This window comes from Prosopis cineraria, unplaced genomic scaffold (assembly GCF_029017545.1).
Source record: "Prosopis cineraria cultivar Desert tree isolate PC_DT_omini unplaced genomic scaffold, ASM2901754v1 PC4, whole genome shotgun sequence".
Lineage (NCBI taxonomy): Eukaryota > Viridiplantae > Streptophyta > Magnoliopsida > Fabales > Fabaceae > Prosopis > Prosopis cineraria.
In genome coordinates, this window is record NW_026555335.1 from 2,725,993 (window position 1) to 2,738,008 (window position 12,016).

Below are 12,016 nucleotides of genomic sequence, written 5' to 3' on the forward strand. Positions count from 1 at the left end.
TTCATCTCTTATTTATTATAAAAAAATTAAATAAAAATAATTCAAACTCTTTATATTTTGAAGCAATAACTGATTGAAGTCTTTCGAAAGAGCTTTGATAATACTACAAGCTTTGATAATACTACAACCGCAATTTTAACTTAAACCAAATTTTGCAATCCAATCAACACACATTAATAAATTATTTTCTTGTCAATTATTTACTTTAATAAGGACGTTAAAAAATTTTCTATGATAAATTATTCATTGTTCATTTTTATTACATAGAAGAGCAATACCATCTCAAAGTGATTGTAATATTGCAACTTTTTTTCAAAAAAGAAAAAAAAATGAAAGTTGACGTTCACTGTTAATTTTAGGTTGACGTTGGATCAAAGAACTTCATTCTTAAATGAAAGAGTTAGCATCCTAAGATTCAATAATGTCATATATTTTTCACCAAAATATATTGCATCATGTTTATTAAAAAACCCTGTTAATCTAATGATTAACTACCTGCACTAGCATATGTTACAGATGTTCATATTTTCAGCCTAAAAAAGGCCCATCAATCCTATAATTAGCCAAAATAGTTATATAAGTCGTGACAATACCATTAATTGACCAGTGAGTTGGCAGACTTTTTTTTTTTTTTAATCAATGAATTCTTAGTCGACAAATCAAATAGCATCCATTTATTTCTTATTTTTTAACCAAAACACGTACATCATATTTCGATATTGAATAGAAGTGCAGGCAAAGGGATTTTTTTTTTTTTAATAAGAATGACTAGTTAGCAAGTCAAGGTAAATATATGCAATTTGCAACAATATTATTAATTGATCATTAGCCCAAGTTAATAGGCTTTCTTTTACCAGTGAATCCTTAATGGGCAAAACATGTGGCACTTTAAACACAGTATTGCATGTTTTAATGGAAAAAATAGAGGTATAACTTATTTCACATTATTAGTCAATGTTAATGTCTATTAATCCAGAGGTGACATTGCAACCATTTTGATGCTTAAAAAACGACATTTGTTTCATAAATAGTGTAAGATGACCAATCATCCTAACTTCTTGATTCTAAAGGCAAAATTGCCCTTGAAAACCTTACATGAATATGAGAATAATTGTTTGTAATAGATTTTTTATTTTTTTTGGGATTCGTTGGGTTTGAAAACGGGTATGAATTTCAAAATAATTCAAAAAAGATGATTTTATTGCTTGCAAATTTTTAAATAAAAATGGGTGGACTTCTTTAATTTGAATTTTAACCACCTTTTTAATTTGAATTGTTAGGCACTTTTTAGAATTATTAATAATTAAAAACATTTACGACAAGGAAGTGTTCATGGAGAAAACTATCCCCCAACATACAAATCATTTACTAGGAATTTATCCAAACTTTCTCATTTCAAGTTAAAGGAAAGAAACAAAAGTTTTGGTCGCTTTTGATTTCAAGTCGAAGTGGATAGCTTGGGCTAGGCGCATCAAGAACCGCGGATCTCAAGTGAATCTAACTTCTCAATCGCGTGAGTCTCTATAATGAATTTCCTAGAAGCAAATGATAAGCGAGAATGGGAAAGGAGATGCAGAGCTTTATGAATGGATAATAGTATCAGAGAGAACTGAAAATAATGATAACGTTTTAGAAAACAAAATATAGCGAGATAATGAAGTGGACGGCAAGGGTTGGGGGTGTATGAGTGCTTTATTTAGAGAGCGATTGGCTGTCATGAGCGTACAAGTATCCAGGAGTCCCCACTACATCTCTTTTTAATTTTGGGCAACAGGGGGATATTTATTCACACTAGGTGGGTAAAAACAATACAACGTTAGACTAAGATCTGGAAAGGAAAAAAACAATAGTACAACAAAGAAAAAACAAAGAGCAAACCAAACCATGACCTACCTTATATTAGATCCTAGGTTTGGGATATGGTCTCTAGCATGGATAATGTAGGTGACAGGGGATTGGTGAAGATACGCTTGTTCCTGGCATCACATAGTTCCTAACACATTAAGCCAAAGCTCAGCTTCCATTCAAGTGAATGGGGAGCAAGAAATGAATATTTTTCGAGAGCCACTTGTCAAAGTGGAATGAGGGAAAAGTGGAAATACTTCTGTTAGGAATGATTTGATCCCACATGAGTTGACCAAAACTACATTCCCTTAAAACATGGTTCAGGTCCTCAGAAGCTCTCTCACAAAAGCTGCAAGTATCATGTGATGCGAGATGCCTTCAAACTCGTTCTCTATTAGTTAGTAATCTATTCTTCAATGCAAGCCGTAAGAAAGATCTCACACGTTGTGGTCCTGGGCAACTTCAAATTGATTTCCATCTCTTTTCTTTTAGGTTCCACCCTTGGCAAGAGCCTCATTCATTAATCCCATCGAGAATTCTCCGTTGTTCATCAAGTTTCAATAGTATGAAGCAGGACCATCAGTGGGGAAGAATGGTGCTGTCTTGGCAATAGCTAGGCAAATTATCGTGTGGTAAGAGATAACTAAAAAGCTGCCAATCCCGACATTTGTAGGTAGTCACAAATTGTGCAACAAGTTTTGTAAGATCAGTACCAGTTATAGGGGTGAATGATAGATTCTTTGAAGGCCCCAACTCATCAACCCTATAGTCTTCCCAAAATTTCAGAGGTGCCGTCACCAAGGTTCCATTTAATTCCCATGTTAGCTTCATCCCATAGTCTTGCAAGATTTCTCCATAGGTGAGATGCAGGCTTTTTTAAGCCATCCATACTTGTCTCTTAGCACTTGGACCCATAGGGTGTTTGGTTTGGAGTAAAATCTATAAATGAGTTTGGCAAGAAAAGCATCAATATGGACCCATAGGCTCAGTGGTACCAGACTTAGCCTCAACTTCGTTAAGGTGGTAGAGGTTGGAGGTTCGAGTCTGGGGAGGTTCCAAAAGACCCCCGTGAGGGTGGGGTGAGGAATAACCACTGTACCACCAGTGGGAAAGCCGGCAATCATGTGGTGACATGTGTGTTGTCCAGCGCCTGGGAAAAGACCCTGGAGAGGCAGTGGTGACCCAAGAGGGCTGTTACAGTGATCGCCCGTGCTCCCCCAAACAAAGTCTTGGATGAGTTTCTCAGTTTACTCAATATCACTATTCTCAGTATTACTATGAGGCAATTAATTTGATTGCATCGTGTAAAAAGGCAAAGTAGTTAACAGAGATTTAGTAATTGTGATATGGTCAGCAAGAGATAGGAATCGTGCCTTCCAATTTGCAAGTTTCTTGCGCACATTATCTTCGATGAAACTGTAGGTAGATTTGGTCACACGTGTACGGAGCAATGGAACCCCCAAATAATGTCAAGATTATTTGTTTTTTGAAAGCCAAGCTTATTATAGATATTGATTTCATCAGATTGAAGGACATTGTTGGAAAAGTATACTCTTAACTTTGACTTGCTGACAAGTTGGCCAGAGGACTCATAAAAATCATCAAGCATGCACTTAACAACAACTTATTGCTTAGATGTATCACTCCCTGCTACATCACTTGATGGCATCTTACAATTTCCCTAGCATGGCTTGCAATGTTATGAGTTCCAACCTTTGAGATCCTCACTGGTATGTCTTTAAATAAGCCATTTGGGCCATTGCTTCGCCTCCTGAGCTCTAAGTCAATCATGTTCGTGACGTGGATTGGAGTTGATCAATATGTTCAAGACTTTCATCTCTCTCTCTCTCTAGAAAACATATCTGCATATAAATTTAAGATCTTTAAGCTTGTAGAATCAATTTAAAATATATTAGGTTTTATGTGTAAATTTATTTGATATGAGGGCTTCAGATGTGGTTCTCCCCTTTGCAAATTGTTCAAGGCTATCCTTGTCAAGTATTAAACATGGATACTTTTTTCAATGAAAATTCTCACCTAAATTCTTGAGGTTATTTGTTGGTTTGTTCATAGTAGTGTGGTTTTAACCATGGTGGTAAAACTATAAGGAGTGTGGATAGTTATTTATTTCTAGAAACCAGTGGATAATTAAGATCAAAAAATTTAAAAAAGGTAGACTTAAGCCAATGTTTTCAAAACCAGATTGAACATTGAACTAAAAAAGCCAACGATTCACGGTTTGCATAGTCCAACTGGGTTGGACCAATGATTGAACTAGTAACATAATAATTAAATTTTAAAAATTATATATCTATATAATCTTATTAATTAAATTCCATAAATAAAAAAAAGTTACTTCAATTCTTATAGCAAATACTCAATGAATATACATACATATATATTATATCGAAGAAGGAAGCAAGAAAAATAATTGGTTTGATTGACTATCTATGTGCACCCATATTTAGAATAATGGAACAAAGCTTTAATTCAATTCAAGTAAGAAATGATCGATTCCAAGGAAAAAATAGAGGAGGTGTGTTTCCCCTCACTTCACACTAACATCATCTCTACAAATACTGCCAACTTCTCTTTCTCTTATGCACACAGAATCTTCCTTCATGCCCCTCTCTCTTTCACATTCTTCTTAATTTTGCCAATCTTCATATCTATTGTTTGCCATTTCATATACACAAAATCTTCATATTTAAGGAATTCAAAATTTGAAATGCATAAAACTTACTTAAATGATGAAGTAGACAGATGAAGAAGAAGATCAAAAGATTCTGAATCTAAACTCAAAACGATCTGGGAGGATGCAAAAAAACGATGAGAACTCAGAAGGGGATGCCTTGCCTTAACACTCTCTGAATCTGTGTTCATTGTTCAGTGCATTAATGGCTGCTTGGCTTTAACACTTGCCATGTTCAACGACGATAGATTGATGAAGATAAGGGAGATTGCATCACTCTATACACAATCACTCTGTGTTCACTCAATGCGTCTGTGTGTGTCGTGGTTTGTGCGTGCCTGGCTTCAATCAATAGGGGAGGAGGACAAAAAACATTGCCTGGCTTTTATCGATGGAGGAGGAGGAGGAAAATAGCGCTCCGTGGTCTGTGCCTACCATGGTCGATGTTGATTGATAGGGGAAGAAGAGAAAACCACGCTGCTGCACTACCAAATTCACAGAGAATGAAAGGAGAGGAGGAGCAAAGTCGAAGCTGAAGCAAAACAACACGTGTTTTCCCTCAATGTGTGTCTGTCATTTAGCAATTACCAGGGCTTCGAAAGAAAAAATTTTGAACTGTTTGGTTCCCATTTAACTATGGTCTGAAACAGCTCAACTCCTCACATAGTTTTTTCATATAGATCAAGTTGAAAACCAGACTAGCTAACAGTTGGACCAATTTGATCGTTCAGTCTGATTCAATTTTTAATTTATTGCTTACATCTTGTGAAGCTCAAATCCGATACAATAATGATAAGTTGAGCAAGTTCTTAATTTGAAAAGTTTTTCACAATAACTCATACTTTTGGGCTTGCAAGCTTGAAAGTAATTCTTTATTGAATCTTTAACTTCATAAGTGTTTGGGTTAAACATGAGATGTCGTCCAAATAGGTCACAAAACTATTTGGGCTGAGTAAATAAAGAGTTAGGCCTAATCTGAATAAAATGACTGGCCCCGAGCTCAATAGAAGGCCATGATAAAATAAACATACCGAAATCTTGCCAGTTATGAAAATTAGACCATTGGCATATAAAAACATAATTCCAAGTGATTTCGAAATCTATAGACATTATGCCCAAGTATTTCAATGAGACAGGTTAATTACCAAAAGTAGAGAACATTAAGTAAAGATCATGTTATGAGTTTCACAAGAACCCTAATTCTTCGACAAAACGTTCTAAGTTTTAAGGCTCACCAGTCACCACTCTAACATTATAAATAGAAGACAAAGACACAGAAGAAAGATAGTCAACATTCAACAAAGATCGCATTCTGCACTTTTAGTTTTTAGTTTTATCAGTTAGTTTTACTTTCAATCTAGGCTTGTAACATTTTCACATTTCAATAAAAAAAAACAACTGTTCTACCAAAGTTTTGTATATCTTTACATCCGAGTAAATTATGGTAAGAAAGCTCAGGACCTTTTTATTATAAATTAAGATTCAATATTTTTGGTATATTTGGTATTTGTTGTTCGCACACAAATAATAAGTAATTCTAATCACCCTTATAACTTGGGCCACGTCATCGTTCTCGATCATAGAAAAAATTTCAAACCTATGTAAAAAAAAGGTTGATTGCTTTGTTGAAGGTATTTTCTAGTTGCTTGGTGACTTTAATTTTTTTTTTGATAAAAAAACATCAGCTGTTGTGACTTATTAATCTTTTTTTTAACTGTTCTTTTTATTTTCTTTTAAATTATAGAACTCCTTTTTCTGCTTTGCTAATATATTCATTTCACTTTCTTTTTTCAAAAAAAAAAAAAAACAGACCGGGGTGGCATGGCCTTGCCAACTTGAAAAAAAAAAAAAAAAAAAAAAAACCCGAATAGTCAATACTATCCGAGAGGGGAGGGGGAGAGGAGAAAAAAGAAAAAGCAAAAAGAAAAGGAGAAAGAGAAAAGCCCTCTGAATGTGAAGAGATGCATTCCGTCCGAGAGCTTCAGTTTTTCGACGGCTAATGGCACCGCATGGTCCCCTCATCGAAGACTCAACGCTGGAGGAGAAGAGATTGTGCGGCGCTCCATAGGTTTGAAACCCGCTGTCAGGAATTTGTTGTTATTGACATCCTTTTCTGGCGGTCATCGTTTAGCTTGAAGCACTGAACCTCAGAATGGTGAGAGCTCCTTCGTCTATCATAAGCTTCATCCGCCATAGCTCTGCTGGTGCTCGCCTGGATCCAGCTGGCCAATTGCGAAATCTCGCCACTGAGAGCAAAGACGGGGATTGTGGTGGGAATTATAGGGACGTCATCCATGAAATTTGTTTGATTACTCGAAGAAGGCCCAGATGGGAGCACACTCTTCTCTCCGAATTCCCTTCTTTAAATTTCTCCGATCCCTGTCTTTTCCAGGCATATTTAAAGCACCAGAATAATGCCTTTCTCTCCCTGCGTTTCTTCAACTGGCTTTGCTCTCATGGTGGTTTCTCGCCCGACCAATCATCTTGTAATGCCCTTTTTGATGTCCTTGTGGACGCTAAGGCATGCAACGCAGCAAAATCCTTACTTGACTGTGCTGGATTTACTCCCGAGCCTTCATCTTTGGAGTGTTACATCCGACGTCTTAGCCGTGGTGGAATGGTCGAGGAGGCAGTTAACATATTTGGGAAGTTGAAAAATGTTGGATTTTGCCCATCCGTTGCAACTTGGAATGCATCTCTATCTGCTTGTTTAAAGGCTGGGAGGACTGATTTAGTTTGGACACTGTATGAACAGATGATGGTTTCCGATGTTATTGCAAACATTGATGTTGAAACTATTGGTTATCTAATTCAAGCCTATTGCGATGATAACAAAGTTTCTGAAGGCTATCAACTTCTTCGACAGATTCTGGAAGATGGGTTGTGCCCTGACAATGTTGTTTTCAACACACTTATATCTGGGTTCTGTAAGGATGAGCAGCATGCCCGAGTATCTGAACTTCTACACATTATGATTGCAAAAGGGCGTAGTCCTGATATCTTTACGTACCAGGAAATCATAAATGGACTATTGAAGGGAAGAAAGAACATTGAAGGTTTCCGGATTTTTAATGATCTCAAGGACAGAGGGTACTTCCCTGATAGGGTCATGTACACAACAATAATTAAAGGCCTTTGTGACATGGGATGGCTTGGAGAGGCCAGGAAGCTGTGGTTTGAGATGATTCGAAAGGGACTTCTTCCAAATGAATATACCTATAGTGTAATGATAAATAAGTATTGTCGAATTGGCGATTTTGATGAGGCCAGAAAGCTCTACAAGGAGATGTGTGATAAAGGTTATGAAGAAACCACAGTAACCTGCAACACAATGATTTCGGGCTTGTGTTTTCATGGAAGGACAGATGAAGCTCAGAGATTGTTTGAAGAAATGTCTCAGAAGGGCATTGTTTGTGATATTATCACATACAACTCTCTCATTAGTGGCCTTTTCAAGAAAGGGAAGCTAGCTGAGGCTAAACAACTATTTAACGAACTCTTGGCAAAGGGCCTAGAGCCGTCAACTTCCTCTATTACCACCCTAATCAAACGACTTTGTGAAGTTGGAGACACCCAGGAGGCAATAAGGTTTTGGAAAGATATGGTTTGCAGAAATTGGGAACCTACGGTCAGTACATATGATTATATTGTAACTGGATTATGTGAACAGGGATATTTTACGGAAGCTATGGAATGGTTGTTAGAGATGCTGAATAGGAAGCTGAAACCACAGAAGCAGACTTTTGAAATCCTGATTCAATGTCTTTTAAAGAAAGATAAGTTAGATAACGTCTTTGTTGTTTTAGATCAAACGCTTACAATAGGATATACACTACAAAAAAACATGATAGAGTCTTTAGTGCGGAAATTTGGCGGGAAAAACTTCAATTTTGCTGAAACATGTTTGGAGAGGATCTTAGACAGAAATTTATAGATCTGGCATTTTTGTGTTATAATCATCTTGAAACTTCCCCCTGTGCATTTGTTTAGTTTATCATGAAATAGTGATTAGTACTGCTGGAAGGAGAAATTGCTTTTGTAATAAGAATTAGACTTCCTTGTAAAAGTTTATTCTGTCCTTTTTCCTCCCCCATTTTTTTTATTTTTTTCAACGCTTTAATTCTGTGTTCAAAATGCTGAGCAGAGCCCTTGGTCTTGTGTATCATGAGTTCTTTTCTTTTTTCCTATAATAAATCGTTTGTCATAAGCATCTAATTTTTATTTCATGTGTGTTTAAACTAGACCAATCTACTGCTATGCTGGACATAAGTCTGATGTGAATCTAGCAATTTGAGAGTTTTTGAATTTTGGGTTTTCTTTACTTTAGTCCTTTCTTTCTCTGTTTGTTCTTTCTACTTTTATTAAGTGCTTGGTCCAGTTGGCCAACAGAGCATATGGCCTTGGAAAGTTAGTGAATTTTCAGTTTAGGCAACCATTGATACTAGATTTATTGCCAGGGAAAACAATTGTGCGAATTATGAAAGAGTGTTTGCTTGTTTCTGTGCTATAACTCCATTTACCTTTGAAAAGGTTATGCATTAGAGTTGATCTTTTTCTCATAACATTTTGTTTCTGAGGACCCAATAATTTTATCATGCATGGCAGTTTCTTTGTATGGCACTATTGAGTACTCAATTGAAAAATGACTTGCTAGATTGCTCTGTCGGCCTACTGGATTGGAGGTCCATTTCTACTCTCTCCCTTCATTTGCCTGCAACTTCACGTGCATATTTGGGTGAACATATTGATGAATGAAATATAGGTAGGATTTAGCAATTAGTGTGGTCAATAATATAACTACTTTTTGGTGGCTTCTTGAGATTTGAAGACCAGATATTTCTTGATCGTTTGACAGCGTTAGTCCTTATGAAGTTAAAGAGGCAAATGTGATGAAATTCGTATATTAGCTTCCATGAGGAATGATTACAGTGAGTCTAATCAGTGTAATTAGAGCCGGTAATTTGTGCCGAGTCCGACGGGCCAGTCCGAACCCGCCCGAAAATTTTAGGGTTAAGCCCGAAAAAAAATTATTTTTTTATTGTTAGGCCCGAGGAAATTCGGGCCAAGCCCGATCGGGTTCGGGCTTGGCCCGAATACCCGAATAAAAAAATAATTTTTTAAAAAAATATATAAAATATGATAAATATTAATTAATTTTTCAAATTTTATATCATTTTATATCAAAATACTATATATATAAGTGTTTTAATGTAGTTATTTTTTTAAAAAAAATTATTGTTATATTTCATATTTTTATTATTTTTAATCAATAAAATATCTTAAAATAATATTGAAAATATATTTAATATTGATTTTAATATTTTAAGACCCAGTTTTTGTTAAAAAAATTTTGAGTCCTATAAATCATTTGCATGTAAAAAAATAATTTTATATTTTTTATAAATTAAGAGAATTAATTTTAAAGTAAAAATAAAATTGAAAATAATTTTAAAAATAAAATTTAGGCATGTACGAATTTCTGACTCTACTACTAGATAAACATAATAAATAGAATAATATTCTTGAATAATTACTTGGTTATTGTCCATGCTAGATTTGGTTAAAAATTAAGAGTAAACTAGAGTAAGAATTCCTTTTATATAAGAGTTAAACAATATAAAAAGTTAAAGAAAAATGATTTCAAAAAAAATAATATTTTACTCATAATTAAATAATTTTTTATATAATATAATGATGGCAATTTTTTTATATTCATAAAAATGAAAAGTATAATTTACCTAAAAGTTATTTAAAACTTTGAACTAATCGAAATAATAATTTTAAGTTAGTAGTCTAACTATGATTGAATTGGGATCAGCTTAATCATAATTAAAATAATTTAATTTAATTAAAATATATAAAATATTTATATATGACTATGATAAGAGCAATATTTAAATAATTAAGATATTAATTTACAAGTAAAGGAAACATTCATGAATAAATTATACATAATATAACAAAATAATAACAGAGCTACTTAAATGCAAAGTTGATAAATTATTTTTTATTTTATTCTTTTAAAATTAAGATAATATTTTACGATTAATAGAATTATTTAAAAATTAAAATTGGTTCAAAAAATACAGAAAAAATCTTTTTAAAAAGTTTTGGGTATCCGGGCCAGCCCGAATAAGCCCGAAGCCCGAAGGTGTTAAGGTCGGGCTTGGCTATATGGGCTTTTAGAAGGGGTAGGATGCTTTAAGCCCGATCCGAGTAAGCCGGCCTGAATTGAGCCCGACCCGAATAAGCCCGGTCCGCCTGAATTACCGGCTCTAAGTGTAATGTGATACGGGTGCAAATGGACAAAGATAAACAGTAACACGGAGTCCTAGAAGACTATTCAAGAATTGTGGCCTGAACACATATATGTTGGATAATTGGCCATATTAGGTTTATTTGTTGGGCTTTAATAATACTGGGCTGAGAGGACATGTTAACAGTCGTCAGCATCCGAACTGAGATTTTGGGTTATAATTTCCTGATTTTATGGATTGATTTCATTTCATAAGACGTTGATAGTTGTTTACCAATTATTTGTGATGAAACTGAAATGGCTGAACTGATATTTGGAATATAACGGGGTTCTTGCAATATGCAGCTGCAGGTAGGGGGCTTCTAGGTCATGTCATACTGGTTCCCTTGATATGAATCATGGCTGGGTTTTAAATTTCATGCTTGTACTTTGGTCAATATGAAAATAATGTAAGATAGGCTGTGCTTGTGATAAGAGCTACTCGAAATAGTAGTTGCTGGGGATTGCAGTAAGGCAGTAAGCTTTGCTTGGTTCTCAGCTCCTCTCTCTCTCCCTCTTTCCCTCCTGTCTTTTTTTTTTCTTTTATAATTTTATAGGATCAAAGATCTCCTTATGTTGGCTGTCCGTCAGCAACTAAAAAAACGCAAGAGATAGTTTGACATAATATTTCTCTCTCTTTTCTGTGCCAATGATATAATATTTTTTTCTATGCTTTTAAGTAGGAAAAAAAAAAAAAGTCAGTTTTCAAAACCAATTGGAATTGGATTTAGTTGAAGCTAGTTTCTTACAACTTGATGGGATCAATGTCTGAATTTTTTATGGAGAAAGGTGCTTACATTTAATCTTTGACTACTTTAAATAGAATTATCTTCAGGAAGAGGATATATACCAGCAATAAAAAAATCATAAGCGAAGCACATTTTTTTCAGCTTCCAATAAATGATTTAATAATAAAAACTCTTTAAAGCAATAGGACACTGAACAAAGTAGGTCATTGGTCATCATAGTTGGGCAGTAGCTACATGGAGAATTAATTATTGCCATTTGTTGTCTGAAGCTAAGAGCGAAAGCCAATGCGATGAATGCGGATCGGCATTGTTAATTTAAAGATTGAAAAATAATGTTTGATAGACAAGCTCGCAACAAGTCACTTGCAAAGCAAGAACCAAATCAATCAAGGTATTAACTTAAAGAGTTTTAAATTAAAATCACAATCAAACAGT

The 12,016-nt window shown here is 34.8% G+C and overlaps 1 protein-coding gene across 1 annotated transcript; it reads left to right on the forward strand.

Moving 5' to 3' along the window:
* Nucleotides 1-6,466: 6,466 nt before the first annotated feature.
* LOC129309457 (pentatricopeptide repeat-containing protein At5g18950-like) lies at nt 6,467-8,618 on the forward strand. The gene has a single exon (XM_054951044.1). The coding sequence runs from the start codon at nt 6,690-6,692 to the stop codon at nt 8,469-8,471; it is 1,782 nt and encodes a 593-aa protein (XP_054807019.1). The 5' UTR covers nt 6,467-6,689; the 3' UTR covers nt 8,472-8,618.
* The last annotated feature ends 3,398 nt before the right edge of the window (nt 8,619-12,016 follow it).